This window comes from Puma concolor, chromosome E4 (assembly GCF_028749965.1).
Source record: "Puma concolor isolate L17-30 chromosome E4, mPumCon1.1.hap2, whole genome shotgun sequence".
Classification (NCBI taxonomy): Eukaryota; Metazoa; Chordata; class Mammalia; order Carnivora; family Felidae; genus Puma; species Puma concolor.
In genome coordinates, this window is record NC_141683.1 from 42170713 (window position 1) to 42196461 (window position 25749).

Consider the following 25749-nt stretch of genomic DNA (forward strand, 5'->3'; position numbering starts at 1 on the left):
CAAGGCTTTTTCAAAGGAGTAGTATGAGTGTGTTGTTTTTACGCAGCTTGTTGCGAAGGCAGTGAGTGGTATAGAGCTCTAAGTGCTTTCTGCCTGTAGATTTGTTCTCTGACCGTCCCTCATGGTGTGACCGTAGGTTTCTGACAAAGCGAGAGCAGAAACTAATGCAACGGCGACAACACGCAGAGGAGCTGCTGGAGTGGAAGCGACGTTTGGATGCAGAGGAAGCAGAAATTCGTCAAATGGAGAAACAAGCTTTGGCTGCCTGGGACAAAGAATTAATAAAACCTAAAACTCCGAAGAAAGAAATTGAGGACCAGAGAACAGAACAGAAAGGTAATAAATGTTAACTCCATTCACTCTGCAAACCCAAGCCTAATGTAACCAAAAGATTGACTTCATTATTTTTAAAAAAGGTGAATGATTAAATGTGAAGAATGCGATATAACTGCAAATGCCACAGACCTTGGAATTATGAGACTGTTGTGAATGACTTTATGCTAACATATCTGAGAACTGAGAAGAAATGGGTGAATTCTGTGAAATGGAAGTGGGCTATTCCACGACCAAGTGGGGTTTAACACATCCTAAAAAATCAACAGGGCAGATTACTTAAACGGATCAAAGGAGAAAAATTACATGACATCTGAATGGATTTGGAAAAGGTACTTGATAAAATCCAAAAAGCATTTCTAATAAAACAAATTTCAGGTCAAAGTATCAATAGAAGGGAGCTTTCCTTATGTGATCTAGGATATCTATGAGCAAAAATGAAAAACCAAACCTACTACAAGATACTGCTGTTAGTGATAAAACATAGAAAACTTTCCCTTTAAATTTGGAAAGAAGATAAAGATGCTTTTATTTCACCTAAGCAGTGAAAGGAAGAAGCAAAACTTATTCTTATAGAAAATCCAGCATTTAACAAGTGAATCTAGCATGGTTGCTAAGTTCATAAACAAAATTCAGTTACACGTCTATAGACCAGCAGAAATTGGTTAGAAAAATCTAATTAAAAAAATGTTTATTTATTTTGAGAGAGACAGAGTGCAAGTGAGGGAGGGGCAGAGAGAAAGGGAGAGAAAGAATCCCAAGGAAGCTCCACGCTCAGCGCAGAGCCTGATGCAGGGCTCAATCCAACGACTGTGAGATCATGACCTGAGCTGAAATCAAGAGTCAGATGCTTCACTGACTGAGCCACTCAGGAGCCCCCAGAAAAATTAATTTTTAAAAGAGATGCCATTTATCATAGAAATAAAAAAACATGAAGTACTAGGAATAAATTTAACAAAAAATATGTAAGATCTTTATGGAGAAAACTTTAGAATGTTATTAGGAGACATTACAGAAGACCAAAATAAATAGAAAGCTTTTCCATTCTCACAGATTCAGTGTCATTAAAGATGTTAATTCTGCCTGAACTTATTTGTAGATTCAAGGCAATTTAAATCAGAAACTCAGCAAGATTTCTTCATAGGGTTTGATAAGCTCGTTTTACAATGTGTATGAAAGAACAAAGGACCAAAAAGCAAAGACACTGCTAAAGACGAACCACAAAATGGAGAACTTACATTACCAGATACCAAAACTTGTAAAAGTATAATGATTAAAACGGGATTATTTGTACAGAGATACACAAATAGACCATGAAACAGCCCAGAAAAAGACCCATGCATATGTGGAAAGTTGACTTCTGACACAGGTAACTTTGCAGAGCAGTGAAGGAAGGAGGGACTCTCCACTAAATTTGGAGGGCAGGAAAAAATGAAATTGGATCCCTACATTGACAATATAGAAAGATCCAGCTGAAGGGTTTAAAAAAAAAAAAAAAGGCTTAAATGTGAAAATTAGAATTATGACACTTTTAGACCATAGAAGAAAATATCTATATGACATCAAGGGGAGGGAGAGATTTCTTTAATAGGTTATACAAAGCAAAACCACAAAGGGAAATACCAATACCTTTGATTTCAATAAATTAAGAATTTGTATTCATTAATACACCATAGAGAAAGTAAAACAACAAAATAAAAAAAAGATATTTGCCACACATATGACTGACAAAGGAATAGTAGAAAAACATGCAAGCAGCTCCTGTGAATCAAAAATAAAACAACCACATTTTAAAAATAAGGGAAAGAGCAGATAATTCACAATGAAGAACTCCAAATCATCAATAAACATCTGAAAAGATGTCACATGTATTGGTAATCAGGGCATAAAAATCATAAAGAAATACTGCTTCCCTTCCTAGGGCTGCTGGAACAAATTATCACAAATTTAGTAGCTTAAAAAAAAGTTTTATTCTCTCACTTCTGGGGGCCAGAAGTATAGGAGCAAGGTGTTGGCAGTGCTGTGCTCCCTCTGAAGGATCCAGGGAACAGCTCTTCCCTTCCTTCTTCCGGCTTGTGGCTATGCTGTCGGCATCTCTTGTGTCTGCCTAACTCCAGTCTCCCACTCTTCTCCATGCCTGTCTGCTCCTCTTTTGTCTCATAAGGAAACTTTCAGTGGATTTAGGGCCTACCCAGATAATTCAGGGTGATCCCATCATGAGATCCTTAATTACATCTGCAAGGACCCTTTTTTCCAAAAAGAATTGCATTCACAGGTCCGGGGGGTTAAGACATGGACATATCTTTTCCAGGACCATCATTCAGCCCATTCACAATACCCATCAAGCCCGTGGGTATGTAGGTGGAACACGGAACTGCTGTTGTATTAATTGTTAAACCTAGTTTGGAAAACAGGTTGAAAAAAAGAGGCATTAAAAATAATCAATAAAATCATAAAAGTGAGGTACACGTATTTTACGATTCAGCGGTTCCATTCCCAGGTATGAATCCTAGAGCAGTGGTTCTTAAAATATGGCCCAGGAAACTCTGGGAGAGTCTCTAAGATCCTTTCAGAGGACGTGGGGGTCAAAATTATTTTTATAATGATACTATCATGTTGTTTGCCTTTTTCACTGTGTTGACATTACGCTGATGTAGCAAAAATAAGGGTGAGTAAAATTGCTGACGTCTTAGCATGAATCAAGGCAGGGCACCAAACTGTGTTTTTAGTAGCCTTGTATTCTTCACCACTTTGTACTAACGATAACATGCCAGTTTTATGTAAGAATGCCCTGAAATAAGCACTTACGAATACTAATTTTGTTGAATCTCAACCTTTGGGTACATATCTTTTTAATACTTTGTGTGACAAAATAGGAAATATGCACGAAGCACTTGCATGTGCTGAAGGTTGGTGGTGGCTTTGAAGAAAAGCACATAATGCAGTGGTTTGAATTGCAAGCTGAACCAGCCATTTTTTTTTTCATGGAGTACCATTTTTACTTAAGTGTCTAAAAAACTGGTTATTCATACTTGTGTATTTGGCAGTTTCTCAGAAATAAATGAAGCAACTTTGTTCAGAGAAAACAGGGGCTACATTTATTGCCAGTGATAAAATTTAAGCTTTCAAGCAAAAATTTAGGATTTTAGAAATGCTGTTTTCCCCATCTTGAGCTGGACAGCTTTCCAATACTTAAAAGACTTTCCTGATATGATGGGTGATGATACTAATCAGGGTCATTTTTTCATATTGCGCAATAAAATGTGTCAACATTGGGAAGATCTTCAGAACTCAGTGAAGCAGTGTTTTCCAAATGACCAGTGATGATTTAGAGAATCATGCATGGGTAGAAAACCCATTTAAAGTACAGAGTTGACCAAAGGATTTTAATGTAACATCACAAAAAGTTTATTGATATGGTTTTAGATTCTACATTCCAGCTAAAATACAAGGAACTACCAATGGTCAAATTTCAGTGTAGCATCAAAAAAGAATATCCACAATTATCTGTACAGACTGTTACAATACTCTTCCCTTTTCTAATTACATATATTCTTTGAGAGGCCAGATTTTCTGCATATGCTTCAGCCAAAACAACAGATAGTCACAGATTGCAGACAGAAGCAGATAGGAGATTCCAACTGCCTTCTGTTAAGCCAGACATTACAGATATTTTAAAAAATGTAAAACAATCCCTCTCCTTTCAACTGAGCCCTTTTTTGGAAAAATGTAGTTATTTTAAAATTTAGTAAATGTCATTTATGTTAACATGTAGATTTATTACTGTTTTTAAATATTTTAATTTTTTTTCCATTTTAACTTCTAGTATGATTAATATTGATAGATATAACCATATCTGTAACCACAGAAAAAGCTTTTTGTGGTCTTCAATGATTTTTTCAGAGTATGAAGATGTCCTGAGACCAAAATGTTTAACTGCTGTCTTAGAGCAATGTTTTTTTCCTGTTCAACTCTCTAATTTATTAGAACTGTTGGCCTCCTTAATCATGGAAAAAGTGTTATTGGGTAAATGTGATAAGCCAAAGGCAATTTTAATGCAATTTTAATCTCATCAAATATAGCCTATGAATAGTTTAACTGTTTAATAAAGTAAAGTAACCTAAAAGAAAAAATTGAGTTGACCCTTAAACAACACAGGGATTAGGGATGCCAACCCACACACAGTCAAAAATTCATGTATAACTTTTGACTCCCCCAAAACTTTAGCAATACCTTACTGCTAACCAGAAGGCTTACTGATAACATAAATAGCTGATTAGCCCGTATTATGTATATGTATTATATAGTACATAATATATTACAGTATCGTATTATTCTTACAATAAAATAGGATAAAGAATGTTTTAAAAAATCATAAGGAAGAGAAAATACATTTATAGTATTGAGTTGAATTGTATTTATTTTTAAAAATGCACATATAAATGGACTTTAGTTCAAACCCATGTTATTCAAGGTATTGCTTATGTTAAATAAGCTTATTTTGCAGATTTCAGACCCAGAATCTTAAATGAGACTTTTAGAATTGAGTATATCAAATGTTAGCAGTACTGATGCAAAATATGATATCATCTAATTCTTGTGGGGCATTATACCTACAAAGACAAAGAAGGAAAACAATGTAAATTCTTAACATTATACAAGTATAATGTCAAGGTTTTTCTGTTTAGTGTCAAACATATTTGTTTTCTTGGAAAGAGCAAGGGTTATAACGGACAGGAAATTCCAGAGACAGGATAGTGCTAAAAATTCTGGAAGCACTAAATGAAATTCACTGTATATCTCCATCGATCATGCAGCTCTAGTTCATTCATTATTGTTGCTATGTTACATGTTATTGGCTAAATATACCACAATTTATTCATTTTACTATCCGCAGATATTTGTGTTTTTTAAACCGTGTAAATGTCTCCTACTGTATATATGCAAGATTTCTCTAGGGTGTATACCTAGGAGTGGAATTGATAGATAATGGAGTATTGTCATCTTTTCCAAGTATTGCCAGCCACATTGTTTTTCAAAGTGGTTGGACCAACTTACACTCATATATGAGAATATGAGTTGTTATTGCTCTGTAGCTTCCCAATCAGTTAGGTTGTCAGTCACTGTCATTGCTGATTATATGTTTACAGATCTCTTCTTCAGTTTGCTGTCAGCCAAAATTCTTACTTAGACTAACAGACTTTACAGTAATGTGATTCCTTAAGTGGTGGGATTAAAATTGTATCTAAATGCAATTGGTGAAATTATGCAAAAGCAAATGCAAAGTGTAGCTGTGGAAAATTTCTTTTGACCAAGACTGTGGTCTTTTTCTTGTTTTTACTCTCTCTTTGTAGAAATAGCAAGTGAAGCAGAATCTCCAGTACCTTCTTACTCTCACCTCCACAGTGAAAGCTCTATTCCAGAAGAATTGGGCAGTCCTGCTGTTGGATATATACCCTCCGAGTCTATAGTTCAGGAGCAGTCAGGGAGTCCAGATCATAGTGTACTTACTGAAGAAATGGTTTTTTCACAAGAACTGGAATCTTCTACCTCTCCTAGTAAACATGTAAGTTAATGTATATTTATTCCTTAAAGCTTCTTTAGACCAAAGTCTTCTGAAAGTTATATTATTAACAGTTAACATTCTTGCAATTAATGACAGTGTTGACTATTGCCCATACCTGTAACATACAGCATATGACATTTGAGCAGGAATAAAGCTTTTCATAGATTCCTAAAGATTAATAAATATATAAATTTTAGTTTTAGTGGCAGTCGTAAAATTATATATTATTAAGTCTATTAATATTGAGGGGATAGGAAGTTCTAAAATCTTTAAAAGATAATTTAAGTTTAATTTAAATTAAACTTAAAGATAATTATAGAGGGACAATACAAGTGCTTATTAAAATCTGTATTCTGACCTATAATAGAAACAGTAAGATCTTAAACCATGTCATTGTGCCTTTTCTATAATTTAGTTAATAGTTGCCCTTATAACTCATAAATCAGAATAAAAGTAATGGTTGCATTTCTTTAAGGCAGATCTGAAATGGTTATTGACTCTGAATTAGAATAATGGTCACTTCTAGAATAAGATTTTCCACACTGTCCTTAATTCTGTATTTCATTAAAAAAAAAAAAAAACGTATCTGATGAGGGGGCCTGAGTGACTCAGCCTATTAAGTGTCCAGCTCTTGATTTTGGCTCAGGTCATGATCTCACAGTTTGTGGGATCAAGCCCTGCGTTGAGCTCTGTCCTGACAGCTCAGAGCCTGCTTGGGATTCTCTCTCTCCCTGTCTCCAGCCCCTCCTCCCCCACCCCTCTCAAACTAAATAAATAAAACTAAAAACAAAAACAAAACCTATCTGATAAAAACTTAAGCTTAGAAACTTAACTGTTTCTTTTTAAATTTGATTTTATAAAGCCTACAAAGGAATTAGCATAATATTATTAAATATTAAGTGAACATAAACTTTGTTAAAGTCTCTGTCTAAAAAAAGGAACCCATTTAATTTCAAAATGGAGTATCTTTTGATAGAGTCTTCATTTCACTGTGGATGTGAAGAATGAATTGCATTTCCTCTATTGAAAAATCAGATTTATGTGTGTTATAGCACCTGAAAGATTTGGGGGAAAACATTTTTTATCCAGTGATCCAATGAAGAACCTATTCTGTGCTGTGTAGCAAAATATTCCAATGCCTTGGGCACATACTTGAAAGCAGAGTTTTTAGATTATAAAAGGCTTCTAATTAAATTATATTAGCAAATTCTTAGTTATTATGTGAAGATAGGCTTGTATACATAAACGTAGCATGGAATTTACAACCAAACTATGCTTTTTGACACAGTGTTAATATTACTTCCTGTGAATTGGTTAAATCCCACCTAGCATTGTTATTGACATTCAAAATAGGTTGATCAAACACTAAAAATTAGTTTTTTTCCTGACAAGCAAATATGGCAAAGAAATAAAACTAGTGTGTCTTAAAGTGATTTTTTATAACTGGGGCACCCGGGTGGCTCAGTTGGTTGAGTGTCCGACTTCAGCTCAGGTCATGATTTTGCAGTTCGTGGGTTTGGACCCTGGGTCAGGCTCTGTGCTGACAGCTCGGAGCCTGGAGCCTGCTTCAGATTCTTTGTTTCCCTCTTTCTCTGCCCCTCCCCCGGTCGGCCTCTCTCTTTCTCTCTCAAAAATAAACATTAAAAAATGTTTAAGTTATTTTTATTTTTATTAAAAAAAATTTTTTTTAACGTTTATTATTGAGAGACAGAGAGAGACAGAGTGGGAGCAGGGGAGGGACAGAGAGAGGATGAGACACAGACTCTGAGGCAGGGTCCAGGCTCTGAGCTGTCAGCATAGTGCCCAACGCGGCGCTCGAACTCACAAACTGTGAGACCATGACCTGAGCCAAAGTCGGACCCCCAATCGACTGAGCCACCCAGGCGCCCCTGGTGATTTTTATAATAAAAAACTAATACTTATTCGTGCTTACTTACCAAGTGCCAGCTAATATGCCAATGCCTTATGTGGATTATCCTCACAAGAAATCTAGAGGTACTGTTTTAAGCCCCACTCTGAAGCTCAGTGGGCTAGGAGGAAACCTGCCCAAATTCACAGGTACAGGAAGTGATGATAGCCAGGAATCAAATTAGATATTCCCACTTCCTCCTGGTGGCAGGATAGAAATGATGTCCTTTGTAATCTCTTGTAGACAGTTTTCTTACACTTTGTTTTCTTCCCTTCCTCCTTCCCTCCCTTCTTTCCTTCCTTCTTCAAAATAGTACATATTTAGTATTTAAAAAATTTTTTTTAAATTTTATTTTAGAGAAAGAGAGTGTGTGAGCAAGAGAGAAGGGCAGAAGGAAAGAGAGAGAAAATGAGAGAGAGAGAGAGAGAGAGAGAGAGAGAATATCTCAAGCAGGCTCCACTCTCAGCACAGAGCCTGATGTGGGGCTCAATCCCACGATGCTGGATTCATGACCTGAGCTGAAGTCAGGTCATGAGCATTGGGACGCTCAACTGACCGAACCCCCCAGGCACCCCCATATTTAGTATTTTTAAAGTTTTTTTTTTCAGTTTTATTGAGATATAATTGATACACAACACTGTATAAGTTTAAAGTGTACAGCATAATGGCTTGGCATACATACATTGTGAAATGATTGCCACAATAAGTGGGGTTAACATCTCTCACCTCATAAAGTTAAAAAAAATTTTCCCTTGTAACAAGAACTTTTATGCTCCTCCCTTAGCAACTTTCACATATACCACACAGCAATGTTTAACTCTAGTCATCCCATTTTACATTACATCCCTAGGACTTATGAATTTTATTTTTTTTTTCAACGTTTATTTATTTTTGGGACAGAGAGAGACAGAGCATGAACGGGGGAGGGGCAGAGAGAGAGGGAGACACAGAATTGGAAACAGGCTCCAGGCTCTGAGCCATCAGCCCAGAGCCCGACGCGGGGCTCGAACTCCCGGACCGCGAGATCGTGACCTGGCTGAAGTCGGATGCTTAACCGACTGTGCCACCCAGGCGCCCCTGGACTTATGTATTTTATAACTGGAAGTTTGTACCCTTCCTACCTTCACCCAATTTCCCCACAACCCCCACGTCTGGTAACCACAAATCTGATCTCTTTTTCTATGAGTTGAGTTTTTTTTTTTTTTTTTTTTTTTAGATTCTACACATAAGTGAGATCGTACAGTATTTATCTTTCTCTGTCTAACTTATTCCCCTTAGCATAATGCCCTCATGGTTCATCCGTGTTGCAAATGGCAGGATTTCCTTCTTTCTTTACAGCTGAATAGTGTGTTCCTGTGCGTGTGTGTGTGTGTGCGCGTCCATGCGTGCACATGCACGTGCACTTGTGCACACATGCACCACATTTTCTTTATCATTTATCTGTCAATGGAGAATTCCCATATGATCCAGCAACTCCACTTCTGGGTGGAGTCTTCTGAAGGAAATGAAATCACTATGTCGAAAAGATATCTGCACTCCCGTGTTTAGAATTTTTTTAATTAAAAAAAATAAATGAATAAGGGGGTAACTATCACTTATACAATAGCCACTCCTACTTTATTTTTTTCTTAATTTTTTTTTTAACGTTTATTTATTTTTGAGACAGAGAGAGACAGAGCATGAACGGGGGAGGGTCAGAGAGAGGGAGACACAGAACCTGAAACAGGCTCCAGGCTCTGAGCTGTCAGCACAGAGCCCGACGCGGGGCTCGAACTCACGGACCGCGAGATCATGACCTGAGCCGAAGTCGGCTGCTTAACCGACTGAGCCACCCAGGCGCCCCCTCCTCCTACTTTATTTTAAACCTCTCTAAAAAGCATGCTTCTCTGTAACTTTTTTGTATAACTTAAAAAAAAATTGAGGTCGATTTATCCTTTGTATAATTTGTAAACTGTTTTTACTTTTTATGTCATAGAGTTACTTAACACTCTTTGTATATATTATTAACTGCTTGGTATCTCAAATGCTAACTGGATCTTACAACTGTATCACAAAACACTTCCCATTTGGTTTTCCGTTTGAACAGTCACCTCCCAAAAGCTGCACATCAGTGTCAAAGCAGGAGTCTAGCAAAGGAAGTCATAGGACTGGAGGACAGTATCGTCTACCTATCAAGTCCCATCAACACTGTTCTAGTTGGTCAGATGAGTCATTATCTATGACACAGTCAGGTAAGAGTAATAACAAGGAGTTTTCTTTGTATTATATTTGAATACCTCTTTAATAAGCTTTGTCTGTCCATATGTTAGTGTAATGTTATCCTTTCTCTCATTTGTAAAGGCTTTTTTCTTGCCAAGAGTAAATCACATAATTCAGTGCTTTTCATTGATAATTAATTATTTCCCTAATTACACAAAATGTGACAAACTGTTACATTCTTGGGTTGTTAATGGGCAAGTCATTTATTCATCAGACATTTGTTGAATATTTTTTTCTATGTGCCAGATACTGCTTATGTGTTCCCATAGTGCTCTGTGCATCAGCTTATACCAGACAGCATATAAATTGTAACCAGACTTTACCCAGCAGGTCTCCCCTACTAGCATATAGACTTCTGGAAAGGAGAGTCTAATTTATTAATAATTGGTGGCACCAGGACCTACCAGGTACTTTGCATTGCACATGGCAGGTATTTATTAAATGTTCCTTTCTTTTTTTTTTTTTTTTTTTTTAATGTTTATTCATTTTTGAGAGAGACAGAGACAGAATGTGAGTGGGTTAGGGGTAGAGAGAGAGGGAGACACAGAAGCCAAAGCGGGCTCCAGGCTCTGAGCCGTCAGCACAGAGCCCGACGCGGGGCTCGAACTCACAAGCTGTGAGATCATGACCTGAGCCAAAGTCGGATGCTCAACTGACTGAGCCACCCAGGAGCCCCTTAAGTGTTTCTTGAATGAATTAATGATGACCATGGAGAGAGAGAGGAGGAGGTAGGGCAGGATAGCCTAAGTTTCAAAGGAGGAAAGGTAGAGAATCAACTGCACATGGCAGTGGGGAACATTGTCTATTCTCCTATAGTCTCTATTCTGCTATAAAACTCTGTGCTATTAGATTATGAAGCCATGAACAGCCTCTATTCTGTAAGACTTCAATGTACACAAGATCTGATCTTGGGAAGCATATCTATACAGGCAACGCTCAGTTTATGAGAATTCCAAGGAAGGTTGACACTATATTGAGTGTATGCCTTTTGAGCTCATTTTTAGTTTTCATTTGAGAGTAGACATTTAATAAAGAAAAAGTGAAAAATATTATTCTGTTTTTGGTCTTTGATCCTATTCTGTACCCCCTGTTTTCAGTGTTTCAAATGATAATAAATCATTGGACGTTCCCACACCCATATTTTTATTTTTTTATTTTTTTTAAATTTTTTTTTCAACGTTTATTTATTTTTGGGACAGAGAGAGACAAAGCATGAACGGGCGAGGGGCAGAGAGAGAGGGAGACACAGAATCGGAAACAGGCTCCAGGCTCTGAGCCATCAGCCCAGAGCCCGACGCGGGGCTCGAACTCACGGACCGTGAGATCGTGACCTGGTTAAAGTCGGACGCTTAACCGACTGCGCCACCCAGGCGCCCCCCCACACCCATATTTTTAAATCACCCTTGTTTTTGAATAACTGCATAATATTTCAAAGAGTAGATATACCATAACTTATTTAAATATTTCTCTAGTGATGATCATTTAGATTTTGTCAAAATTGCCAATAATGTTTTTTTTTTTAATTTTATTTTTTATTTTTTTAAATTTACATCCAAATTAGTTAGCATATAGTGCAACAATGATTTCAGGAGTAGATGCCTTAGTGCCCCTTACCCATTTAGCCCATCCCCCCTCCCACAACCCCTCCAGCAACCCTCAATTTGTTCTCCCTATTTATGAGTCTCTTCTATTTTGTCCCCCTCCCTGTTTTTATATTATTTTTGTTTCCGTTCTCTTATGTTCATCTGTTTTGTCCCTTAAAGTCCTCATATGAGTGAAGTCATATGATATTTGTCTTTCTCTGACTGACTAATTTCACTTAGTATAATACCCTCTGGTTCCATACACATAGTTGCAAATGGCAAGGTTTCATTCTTTTTGATTGCTGAGTAATACTCCATTGTGTATATATACCACACCTTCTTTATCCATTCATCCATCGATGGACATTTGGGCTCTTTCCATACTTTGGCTATTGTTGATAGGGCTGCTCTAAACATGGGGGTGCATGTGTCCCTTCGAAATAGCACACCTGTATCCCGTGGATAAATGCCTAGTAGTGCAGTTGCTGGGTTGTAGGGTAGTTCTATTTTCAGTTTTTTGAGGAAGTGTTTTCCAGAGTGTCTGCACCAGCTTGCATTCCCAGCCAGTAAAGTTGTAATGAACATCTTCTTGTGGAATATTTCAGTAAGAATAAATTCTTAGAAATGAGATTACTAGCTCAAGCCAGTTGAAGAATGTTGTATATCATATTTATCTGTTGAATATTATTATTTTTATGTATTTGCTTTGAGGTACTCTGGCAAAAAGTTACTACCAGTGTAGTAACATGTCAGTAGACATAAACTTGATACTTGAAAACATGGATTTAGGGGTGCCTGGGTGGCTCAGTCGGTTAAGTGTCTGACTTTGGCTCAGGGCATGATCTCATGGCTTGTGAGTTCGAGCCCTGCGTTGGGCTCTATGCTGACAGCTCAGAGCCTGGAGCCTGCTTTCTGATTCTGTGTTTCCCTCTCTCTCTGCCCCTCCCCGACTCATTCTCTGTCTCTCTCTCTCAGAAATATTTTTTTTTTCAACGTTTATTTATTTTTGGGACAGAGAGAGACAGAGCATGAACGGGCGACAGGCAGAGAGAGAGGGAGACACAGAATCGGAAACAGGCTCCAGGCTCTGAGCCATCAGCCCAGAGCCCGACGCGGGGCTCGAACTCACAGACTGCGAGATCGTGACCTGGCTGAAGTCGGACGCTTAACCGACTGCGCCACCCAGGCGCCCCTCTCTCTCAGAAATAAATAAACATTAAAAAATTAAAAAAAAAAAAAACTCTGAATTCATATCTTAGCTCTACTACTTACTGGTGACTTTCTTCAGCTTTCTTTCCCATATTGGATAGTCTTTTCCATCTGTTCAGTGGAATAATATTGTAACCAGCCTTGCATGAGTTACAGACTAAGGATTAATAATGTTAATAAGATACTGTTTTATTGGTAAAACATACTCAAGTGAGAATAGTTTTAGAAAAATAGCTCTGAGATTTCTAAACTCCAGATGCCATCTGCCTGTTGATGATGACATCATTAAATGCAATGTTTATGGAAGTGGTCAGTTTTAATGTAGTGGAGTTATATAAGCCTTTCTCAAGTGATAAAGAATTTATCAGCCAAATTATTAGAGGCTGCCTGTGTGAAATAATCAGAAACTTAATTTTTTCTATTAGATCATTCTGTCCATCAGGTTATTCTGTCTTGACGTTAGTTTAAACAAACTGAAATATCATTTACCGGTCCCCTCCTCTCCGTCACCACCCAAAAAAACCTTGTAGGAGATAATTCCATAAAGGCAATAAATTCATTCAGTGAGTTGTTTGGGTTAAAAAAAAAAATTCTAGAGATTTTTAGATGCTACTAATGATGAATTTTTTAAAATGTTTATTTTAGAGAGAGAGAGAGAGCGAGCATGAGCACATGCAAGTGGGGGAGGCGCAGAGAGATAGGGAGACGTAGAATCCAAAGCAGGCTCCAGGCTCCAAGCTGTTAGCACAGAGCCCCACGCGAGGCTCTAACTCACAAACCACGAGATCATGACTTGAGCCAAAGTCAGATGCTTAACCGACTGAGCCACACAGGCACCCCGTTACTAATGATGAATATTATGCAGTAATACTATATTTGGGCAGGTATATAATGTATTCCCACTCATTCTCATAGACTTTTATTTATTTAATTTCTACCTTTCATTTGTACACTTTTGGCTTCTTTAGTACTTAAAAATAGAAACATTTCCCAAGGTCTTTCATCTAAAAACTCCCAAGTTTCTCATCAACTACTTTTAAATCTTCACAAGCATAGATGATACATATTTTTATTAGAAAAGTCACTGCTGGCAGGGCACCTGGGTGGCTGAGTCAGTTAAGCGTCTGACTTCGGCTCAGGTTATGATCTCACAGTTTGTGGGTTTGAGTCCCGCATCGGGCTCTGTGCTGACAGCTCAGAGCCTAGAGCCTGCTTCAGATTCTGTCTCCCTCCCCCTGCTCATGCTCTTTTTCTCAAAAATAAATAAACATTAAAAAAATTACAAAAAGAAAAAGAAAAATCACTGCTGGCATGTGCAATTTTTATAATATATTAATTTGAAGGCAAGACTACACTGTGTGTTAGCTAACTTGACAATAAATTATTAAATATGTATATGCTAATTTAAAATAATCATTTTGGGAGGGGGGGCAAGGTTGAAACTAAGTGTGTGGGAGTATAGTGATTCCCCCACACAATTTTATCAAAGTCTTCAAATTTTATCCATGTCTTGAGGTTTGGAAGCACATAAAAGCTTATCCAGCTAAAAGAAGCTCAGTTTTTAGAAGATGCAAAGATATGGGTTTATACTTCATTTTAGAAACATTTTAACTTTTAGATCAACCTGCAGTCCTACCCCAAATTATTACACTAGAATCATCAATTGAATCTCTGCAAAGGGCTCAGAACCTTTTAACCCTGAAAGCAATTGATTCTTTTCTTCAGCAATTAGAAGAAAACATAAGGGAGATACTCAGTGGCTCTCTTCTCACCACCAGCATTTTTAGTTTTAGATTGGAAAATCTGTTACCGAAAATATAGCTGCATAAAATGTTTGTTTTATATGAGTATTACTCTTACCACCATTTTTTGAGCTTTTATAGTTCAGTTGCTGTGCTGTGTGCTTTGTACACCTTATTTAATCTACACATCAATTCTAGAAATCAGCAGGGGGTCAAACTTACCTTACCAATTACCAGTAACAGATCCAGAGTTGAAAATGGCCTTTATTATTATGCTATTTTATGAGTGTTGATCGATAAATAGTGAGCTTTGCCCATGCTAAGGACTCACGATGATGCCACCAGTGGTATAAGATGGGGGTATTACTTTCCTGAGGTACCTAAAGTTAGCAACATAGAAGTGACAGGAACTTAGATTTCATTATTTCTAATCCAGATATTGGGATCATTCTATTAAAAAAAGACTATAATCCTTTTGCATTTAAATAAGTTCCATAACTAGTTCTTACGCAATTTAATCTGAAGTACCTGAAAAAAAACCTGGTTATTTATGGTTTAATGTTGTAGCATACATTTGAGTCTTCAGATTTTATACAATAGTATTTCTATTGTAATAGTATTTCTATGGCTATTAAATGTCTCACTCGACATTAGTGTGTGGAAATGATATTATTACTTGATTTGGGGAGGAGGTGTGAGGAATAATCATTTTTATTCTGCGTAATTTCCATGTGTAGTGAAATAAGCAGCATCTTTAAATGACAGTATTTTCATAGCATGTATGTGACACTTATTATAATGAAATGTCTTTTTCATGATTTTGCTGTGACTGGACATCTACTTTGTACGTGTGTGTATATGTGTAGGGAACTGTTGGGAAGAAAATAAGATTTAACTAGCTTCATTTTAGCTATTTTAAATATTTTAAGAGCTTCTAAAGAAAGGTTATAGCAGAGTATATTTCTTTATAATTTCTTTCTTTCCTTTTTTTTTTTTTTTCTTTTTTTTTTTTTTTAAAATGATGCTCGGTGCCCAACCCCAAGGATTCTGATATAATTCCTCTGGGATGGGGCCCAGGCACCAGTGTTTTTTTTTTTTTTTTTTTTTTTTTTTAATTTTTTTTTTCCAACGTTTATTTATTTTTGGGACAGAGAGAGACAGAGCATGAACGGGGGAGGGGCAGAGAGAGAGGGAGACACAGAATCGGAAACAGGCTCCAGGCTCCGAGCCATCAGCCCAGAGCCTGACGCGGGGCTCGAACTCACGGACCGCGAGATCGTGACCTGGCTGAAGTCGGACGCTTAACCGACTGCGCCACCCAGGCGCCCCTCTTTCTTTCCTTTTATATGGTATTAAGACATCAACTGATGATTCACAGTCAGTGTAAAATGGCAAAGTTTCATTTTTATTTTAATAGGACTTAAAAACTATTAATAGCTAAGGGGAAGGAAAGATAAATATGTTTCTCTTGTCACCAGGAAATAATTCCTCACGATGCCCAAATTTCACTAGCTTAAAAGTTCTCAATTTCCGGTTGTTTATCTCATCAAGATAGGGTATCTTAAGATTTATTTGAGGTTTCAAATAGTACAATTAGAAAGTGAAAATAAGTAGGAAGGACCAACCGCCCACTATATTTCAGGGAAAAGAGAGATGCAAATCACTAATAAATTTTTTTTTCAAAAGCTCCAATTCCTTAATTTTAAATGTTAGATTGACTGTAAGTGTAGTATCACCTTGCTGCTTTCATTAGTAGTTATTAAATTAACTTCATTCTCAAGTTAAAATGAAAGATTTTATTTCCCTTTCAGAAACAACATCTGACCAAAGTGACATTGAAGGTAGGATCAGAGCCCTAAAGGATGAGCTGCGGAAAAGAAAATCAGTTGTGGACCAGCTGAAGAAGGAACAGAGAAAACGGCAGAAGGAAAGACTGAAAGCCCAAGAAGCCAGTCTGATCAAACAGTTAGAGGTTAGACATAGGAAGGGGGTTCAGTATCAAGGCTAATGTATATTGAAGCCTAAAATGTTTTTTAAATGTTGTTAATAAAGTAATGGCGTAGAATTTTTCATTATTAGTTTGGTGCCACATTTTAACTTCTTTTTAAAAGAAATCCAAGGTTATCTAAACAAACTCTTGCTTAAAGCATTAAATATTAAAATAATAAATCTTGGGGTGCCTGGGTGGCTCAGTCGGTTGGGCGTCCGACTTTGGCTCAGGTCATGATCTCGTGGTTCATGAGTTCGATCCCCACATCAGGCTCTGTGCTGACAGCTCGGAGCCTGGAGCCTGCTTTGGATTCTGTGTCCTTCTCTCTCTCTCCCCCTCCCCTGCTCATGCTCTGTCTCTCTCTGTCTCAAAAATAAATAAAACATTAAATAAAAAAATAAATCTTATAGCATCAAGTATTAAGTAAATATTCTTAAAATCAAATTAAAATAAGAGGTTTTTTTCTTAAATAAGAAAGATTAGGCCTGTGAAAGATTGAAATTCACGCCCTCTTAAGCAAAGAATCATTAGATGAATAATTCTGTAAAAAAAGATAAATAATTCTAGCTATTGAAACTGTTACTGCCTTTTTAAAAACAATTTGTTTTTTTTTAAGCAGAATGATGTTTCATGCCACATTGTCCTATTTGAATGGCTCAGAAGTGATAATTCTAAACTAGACTTCTCCCATGCTCTAGCAGCCTTCCCTGATTCTGCCCCAGCTGGAAACCTGGTTTTGATATTTCCTCATTCTGTTTTCTCTTATCCTTTTGGTTATCAGATCTCACTGGTACTTTTTTTTTTTTCTTTATGAGCCTGCTTGCTTTTTCCATTCCAGCTGCCATCGAGCCGACTGGGGCCTCATGACCCCTTATCTCTGCTCTCTGCATGGCCTCTTAAATGCCCCTGTCTCTGTTGCTTCCCTAATACTTGCATACCTTCTGCCAGCCTAGTATTCCTAAAATGCCACATTCATCATAGAATCAATCTGAACGTCCTGCTCCTCGCAAGAATCCCTTCTCACGGCATCACCAGAGAAGACCATTCAGCTTCTACCTGAACACTTCCAATAATAGGAAGTCTCAAAATTTCAAGGCAGTTGATTTCATTGTAGGATTCTAGGTTCTGTAAATGTTAAAAATCTTTTGGTTCTGTTAGTCAATATTTCTGTCCTTTCAATGGTCCTTGTTGTGGTAACACCAAATATGTATTCCTCCTACATCTATTAACTTAGTCATCAAATATTTAAGTGCCTATTTGTATGCCAGAATTCAGCTAATGACTTTACATGTATTCATTTTATCCTCAAGCAACAGTGGCTTTACTGTCTACAGTTTTACGGATGAGGAAATTGAGTTGCAGGGAGAGTAATGCTATTCAGGGACACACCACTCAGAAGTGGTAAAGCTAGATTTTAATAGATCTCTAATTCTAAATTTTGTGTCCTATCTTCCACATAGAAAACAGGGCTGCTGACAGATGTGGAGAAAATAGACATTCACACAGGTACACAATACAGAGATGGGAACAGGGACTGTAACTTGCACAGATGTTTAGAAGTAAGGGAAGTGCTTAAGGTAGAATAGCCATACTGGCAAGTTCATGGTGGAAAATAGTGGGAAACAAAATTCAACAATAAAGATCATGTTCAGGGTCTTAGAATCAGACGGATGAGTTTGGACTTCAAGTCAGTAGTCTTCAACGTGACCACACGTTAGAATTAACTGGGGAGCTCTCTGAAAAATACAAATATCCAGTCTCCCTCCCAGAGGGATTAATAATCTAGGGTGGGACCCAGAATTTAAAAGCACTAGTGTAAGGTAATGGAGAGCCATTGAAAATTAAATGAAATACTATTAGATTGAATAGCACTGCTCAAAATTCTTCATTACTGGAGATGCCAGCCAGAAGGGTCTAAAAGAAAGTTGTGTATTTAGGTTTTAGAATTATAGTATGTGGTGGAGAAAAACATAATATATATAGCATTTCATATAAAAAATCTTTGGGAGTTTATTTAATCACAGATGTGATAAGTCAACTACATCCTTGTAAGTATAGCTTTCAGATCTGAGAAGTTATAGTCCTCATATAGCTAGCTAGACCATCTAGCTTTGGTATGTGTTTAATACCAGAAGTTACTTTACCAAAACATTTGAAAATTTAGAGGATATGGATAGTGAAAGTTGTAAAAGTAGGGATTTCAGCCCAAGTTTTAGGGATCTGTAGCAACTGAGTAGCATCCATATGGTCATTCATTCATTCTATGATGTTGACTGACAGCCTGTTTGGGGCCAAACACTGAGTAGGTACTGGATATACAGTGTTGAACAAAACAGCTATAGTCTCAAATAGAGATATAAAAGTAGGGATTTTAGCCCAGAAAACTAAGAAATATAATAAAGGACTTCCCTTAGATTTCATCCAAATCAGAATTACACATTAGTGTTTATAGAATGGCTGATAACATTTTTTGTAATTCTGAACTATCATGTTCTCTAATCACAGCCTTCCTTCTTCAGGCTTTGTATTCCCAAGGATTTGTATTCCCAAGAAGCTGCCATTGAACTCTGTGTAATGCCTAAACTTCTTAAAAATAACATGGAAGTATTAGGACACCCTTAAAAGAATAATTACATAGTCAGCTAAAGAAGTTTTTTAATGGGGCAGAACCCAAATGATTGCTTCATAGGTATTAAATTTTTGTAAAATGAGACTTTGTCATTTTCTAACTCATATTAGGATTATGGTTCCACATGTATGCTTATACATAGTCTGTTTCAAGAAGGATCTACAAGTAAATGTTGATGGCACTCTGGGGAATGACATGGATACTGGGAGAAAGATTTTTACATTACATCTTCTTTCCTGTTTGAATATTTTACCATAAAATATACTATTTTCTAATTTAAAATAGTTTTTTTAAAAAATTCTGTATAGTGACTCCTCTGATTTTTCTAAACTAGTCATATGATGAATTCATTAAGAAAACTGAAGCAGAGCTTAGCCGAGATTTGGAAACATCACCAACAGCCAAGCCTCAAATTAAAACGCTCTCCTCAGCTTCTGAAAAACCCAAGATCAAGCCCCTTCCACTACACAGGTAGAAATTTTTGATAACTTCTCTATGTTCTGCCTTGTTTGAGAAAAGAATTAAGGGAAGACTTTTAGTAGAAGCTATCTCTTAAGTAACTGTGAAGTTAATTTTAACCAATATTTTTACTTTCACTAGAGTTGTTATGTATGATGTAATCACAAATTGAATTTATCATAAGGTACAGGTTTAAAAATATATTCTGAATCCTGAAATCTGGTGGGCACAATGAAAATAGTATCCTCTAGTATTGCTAGTAGCAATAGACTTTTGCAAAGCAGTTTGCCAGTGTTTCAGAAGTAAAAAACAACCTGTAACTTATGATTCCATAATTTCACTCCTGGAAACCTAGTTTGAGAAAATATGCAATATCTTTATGTCCAGAAATAGGTGAATAGCCCAGTAACTTAAGGGTCTTCCCAGGGATGGAATATTATGCAGCCAGTCAGTGCAAATACAGAATACTGAGAGGCAGCATTGGAGATTGTATATAAAAAAGTGAGGTTGCAATACTTAAACTGAATTTTGAGCAATGAGTAGGGGGTAAGCAGTCAGTGGGACTGAGAAATAGGGGTCATTTCAGAGAAGGACATTGATGAATGACCAAAAGCAGCAGGGAGCTTGGCATGTTACAGAAACTGAACATTATAGAATGTTGCTAATGTTAGAAGAGACTGGAAAAATAAAAACTGAATTGTGAAAACCTTGTACTCACTCATTCATAATATAATTTCTACTTTACTTTTCAGAAGATGGGAAGCCTTTGAAGGCTTTCCCAAAAAATACTTAGGGATTTTTAAGTCTGTTACAAAAATAATAGAGACTCATGATAATTAATTTCTCATTACCTCAGTTTGAATCATGGCTTCAGTACCAGCTAGCTATTTAACTTTGTTGGGCAAGTTATTTAATCTCTCTGTGCTTATTTTTTTTAATAGGGATTTATATCCCTATAATAACACCTAAGTAATTAACTTGTTATGAGAATTAAAAGACTTAACTTAGATCAGAGCTTAGCATACAATTAGCACTGCGTATTAGTAGTTACTGTTATTATTTTAATTAGAATATTGAGGGAAGCAGTAAAAAGAAGAAAAGTTTAAATCATATACTGAACTATCCCAGAATTGCAAATGTCAACAATTAGATGTATTTCCTTTTAGGATTTCTTATGCTTAGATTTTATATATATATTTTTGTAATATATACATTTTTCCATTATATTACAAAACTGTAAATTTTATTTTTAGATTTCTGCATAATACACTAATGAATTGCTTTACGGTTTTATTAACCAGACTCTTGGAGGATTTTAACTAGAGAATGATGTAATCACATTTGTGTTCAGAGAGCTCTTTCTGACTAGTATATGAAGGAGAAATAGAAAAGAGCAAACTTGGAAGCAGGGAGAACAGGAGTCTAGACCAGGCTTCAAATAATCAGTGTAAATAAGAACAGAGATAGGAAATAAACTTAGAAATATTTAAGAAGCAGGGGTGCCTGGCTGGCTCAGTTGGTAGAACATGTGACTCTTGATCTTGGGATTGTGAGTTCAGGCCCCACATTGGGGATAGAGTTTAGTTTAAAAAAAAAAAAAAAAAGAATTTATTCTTAAAAACACTTAAAAGAAAATATTTGAGAAGTAGACTTCACTGAAGTGCTAGATAGGGGAACAAGAGAAATCTAGAATGACTCCCAGGTTTCTCTTAAATGGTTGGGTCAACATTCCATTAACCTGAATGGAAAGTCAGATGTTCTTTTGTGGGTAGCTTATGACTTTGGTTTTAGAATACAAATTTTGAGGTGTACATGGTTCACCTAAGGAGAATTATCCAGGAAAGATGTCAGTGTAAGATATATATGGGATGAGGAGCATATAGATGGTGGTTGAAAACGTATATATAGCAACATCACCCAAGGAAGATACGCATTCAGAGAGAATAAAAGGGAGCCAAGTACTAATTATGATAAAATAGCATTTAAAGGCATTATAAAGAGAAGCGGAAGCCAAATACTATGACTTAGCAAATAAAGAGAAGGCAAGAAAATGAAGAATGTAGCTCTTTCTGTTAACTTAAAGAATAAGAGAGGACAGCAGCCAGGAGGTGGAAGAATGAAGAATTGAGAGGTAAAATTTTGAGGCTCATGGCGTACTTACAAGCGAAGGGGAAAAATCTCCAGGGTGAAGGACTGAAGGTTCTAGGAAAGTGAACGTGTGACTGAAGAGTACCATTAATGAGGCTGAGGCAATGTGTGAGATTTTCGGCAGGAGGTTCAAACAATCAGCTTTGAATACGTGTGAAAGACACACCTCTTTCTGTCCTGCAGACAGAAGGAAAGGCAGTTGGGATGGCTATGAATATAGATACATTTGTAGGTAGAAAGGCTCAGGGTAAGAAAGGTCATGCTGATGGCCTCTGTTTTTCTCATTAAAAGAGGCAAGATTGTCTACTGAGAGTGATGAAGGCCAGAAACAGGCTTGGTGAAAGTGACAGGTTGGAATACCTCCTGTGAAGAAGTAGTTTTCTGAGAGTTGACTGCTTGTTGTTACCAGTTATTACAATATCAGCAGTACATTTATTTCTACTCTTTATTTTTTTGTTTCAGATCTGAAACAGCAAAGAACTGGAAATCACTAACAGAATCAGAGCGTGCCAGAGGGTCATTGGAGTCCATTGCTGAACATGTTGGTATGTAACTAGGAAAAATAATGACGCTGTATCCACTAGACTTAAGAATTTATGCAAGGGCGTATATAATTCTGCCTCTACAGCGTTTCGATTAAAAAATGAATTTTTAGGGGCGCCTGGGTGGCGCAGTCGGTTAAGCGTCCAACTTCAGCCAGGTCACGATCTCGCGGTCCGTGAGTTCGAGCCCCGCGTCGGGCTCTGGGCTGATGGCTCAGAGCCTGGAGCCTGTTTCCGATTCTGTGTCTCCCTCTCTCTCTGCCCCTCCCTCGTTCATGCTCTGTCTCTCTCTGTCCCAAAAATAAAAAAAAAAAATAAAAAAAACGTTAAAAAAAAAAAAAATGAATTTCTTAAAGATAATAATTATTGAAATTTTAAGTTACTTTTATATAAAAGTGATTTATTGGTTATATATAAATTTAAAAACTGAAGCATAAAGACATTAATCTAAAATGGTTGAGTGTATCATCGGCATCCCTAAATTCTCCCTTAATCAAATTTTATAACTGATTATATATTTTTTTCAGTCTATACTATTTCTCAGGGTTAAGTGGTTATATACATGTATATTTTTCAACTTAATCCAAAGAAAGATAAGAATTATTGAAAATAAACTGTAATTCAATGAGGAAATAAAACTGAGGCATAAAAAAGCCTATGTAGAAACAATGACAAAATAGAGATTTGAATTCAGAACTTTTACCTCTTGGTTTGTTAGCTCATCCAGTATTTTTTTTTTCTTATTCTGCAGTTTTAGCTCTTAAAATACTGTATTTGCAGAAATTGTTATTTTTTCTCTTGCATTTGCATTTGAGAGCTTAGTTGAAGTCCCCAGGAAAATTCATTCTTTTCAAAGTATCTTTGTCCCTCCTTCATTGTTTTCCTATCTGAAATAATGTGTATGTAATATCTATCTGGTTTCACATGATTTGAAGAATTGATCACACAAATCAGTGTCTCCATAAACTTAGAGCCATTTTTCTTCACTTTATAAGTTAAGACAGCCCTTAAGAAATATTTCAAACTTTAAATTTCCAGTCATTCTAAATGTTCTGGTTATTGCTGGGGCAATATACTCTCTTAAAGGAAAAACTTAACTTCTATGGTAACCAAAACAGGTTATATTTATTGACCAGAGTTTTTCCTCATGAAGATTTGGCTTTTATTTAACCTTTGGTTCCAGCAGTTAAAAGGTTGTGATTAAATAATTTTGATAAGATTTTTTTTCTTTTCCTGAAAGATGCTGCATTGGCAGGTTCTGAGAGATCAGTATCGGAAAGGTCTTTATCTGCATATGCGAAGAGAGTCATTGAATTGGATAGACAAACAGAAGAGCATTTTCAGACTTCATCCCCAATTCTTAGATCATCAAGGAAAGCCAGAGCAGAATCTGGCGATTCTTTAGAAAATGTACCATCATTATCTCTTCTCAAAGAATTGAATGCCCCTAATAGAATTCTGGATGTGTTAGATGCCAAGGTTGAAGAAGCTAGTCAAAAATCAGAAATACAAGAAGTGGACTATGCAAAATTGGAAGAGAGTGTGATTGAAGAGGCCTATTCAAAACAATGTAGGAAGTCTGATGTCTTACTGAAACTAGACCTGGAACAGGGAGATTCATCTGAAATTCTTTCAAGGAAGGATCTTCCTTTAGATTCTGTAAATGTTCAGAAAGACTTAGTTAGATTAGCCATTGAAAATCTTCATAAAAAACAGTTGAAAGAGAGAGAGTCAGATCAAGGTACTGATCACAGTACAAGCACCCAATCAGAAAAAGAAGTTCATGAACAAAGGAACATAAAGGAAAGGGACTCATCTTTGTCAGAGCATCTTTTTGCTCCTAAGGAGACATCATACTCTGAAGATTTTGAAGTGTCTTCTCTCAAGAAAGACATTTCAGCTGACCTGTACAAAGATGACTTTGAGGTGTCATCTTTGTTGTCACTCAGGAAAGACTCTCAATCTTGCAGAGATGAGTCACGGCCAACAAAGAACTCTACAAGTAGAGCCACTAGCTTGGGCAGTGATGATGAAATCAGTGAGTGCCTCAGTGAGAAAAGCCTTTCTGTTCATAGCAGTGTCCACTCTGAGAGGCTATTAGAACTCAAGTCCCCCACTGAGCTTATGAAAAGTAAGGAGCGCAGTGATGTAGAACATGAACAGGGAGTTACGGAACCCCCTTCCTTGGTTTCAGTTTCTGTTGCAGATGAGTTACATGATTTCCACATTGGCGATAGGGTGTTGATTGGCAATGTTCAGCCAGGAACTCTTCGATTCAAAGGCGTGACCAGTTTTGCCAAAGGATTTTGGGCTGGAGTGGAGTTGGATAAAGCTGAAGGAAATAACAATGGGACATATGATGGCATTGTATACTTTGTGTGCAGAGAGAAGCATGGTATTTTTGCTCCCCCTCAAAAAATATCTCACATTCCAGAAAACTTTGATGACTATGTAGACATAAATGAAGATGAAGAGTCTTACTCAGATGGACGATATCAATACTATAATCAAGAACAAAAAGATACAGCAGATTCCAAATTTGATAGAGAAAAGGATGCAGTTGAATATTTTTATGAGAACTCTCTACCTAGTATGCATGATATAGAAGCCTCACTTGATAGAAGCCTTAAAATAGAAACAGACAAGGTACAGGACGTTTCTGGGGTACTTGAAGCCCATGTTCACCAGCAATCTTCAGTGGATTCACTGATCTCTTCAAAGGAAAACAAAGACGTTCCTGGTGCCATAGAAAAGGTTTCCATTGCTGTAGAAGGCGATACTTTAGACAATGCCTTTTCTGAAGAATTAAAGCAGCAGCAGCAGTTGACAGAAAAGGAAGAGGACCTATGTCCTGAGGTGTCAGAAAAGCTCTCTACTCCACTTCTAGATCTTTTAACAAGAGAAAAGAACCAACTGGAAGCCCAGCTGAGGTCCTCACTAAATGAGGAAAAGTCAAAGCAGCAGCTAGAAAAAGTCAGCTTACTGACAGACAGTTTACTAACAGTCTTTGTGAAGGACACAGTCAATCAACTACAAGAAATCAAAAAAGCTAGGAATGAGAAAATCCAGCTTAGCAATCAAGGGCTTCTTGATGATGATCGACAGAGTATGCCACCCCAATGCCTATCCCAAAATCTTGAGGAACAGTCAGCAAGCGTTCCAGATTGCTTCTTAAGGCCTGACTTAGAAGATGAAAAAGAAGAGATTTCTTCACCAGATATATGCCCCAGGCCTGTAAGTATTTTGTCTAGAAAGAATGTCAATTTACCTTCTGTAGTGCGTTTTAATTCTGTAGTTCCTCATAGATTTTTTGTGACATGTTATTTATTAGATAAAGATCACTGTACTAGTTTTTAAAGACCCTGTGGCTGTTTTTCTGT

At 36.8% G+C, this 25749-nt stretch overlaps 1 protein-coding gene across 4 annotated transcripts in view; it reads left to right on the forward strand.

Moving 5' to 3' along the window:
- CEP350 (centrosomal protein 350) overlaps positions 1-25749 on the forward strand; it is a 157322-nt gene that overhangs the window by 111178 nt on the left and 20395 nt on the right. For all 4 annotated transcript variants that reach the window (XM_086693113.1, XM_086693116.1, XM_086693114.1 and 1 more), the window contains 7 exons: positions 137-336; positions 5688-5899; positions 9895-10039; positions 16413-16573; positions 19555-19691; positions 22290-22372; positions 23610-25603. In XM_086693113.1, coding sequence (XP_086549239.1) covers positions 137-336; positions 5688-5899; positions 9895-10039; positions 16413-16573; positions 19555-19691; positions 22290-22372; positions 23610-25603 — 2932 coding nt within the window. The remainder of the gene's footprint in view (positions 1-136; positions 337-5687; positions 5900-9894; positions 10040-16412; positions 16574-19554; positions 19692-22289; positions 22373-23609; positions 25604-25749) is intronic.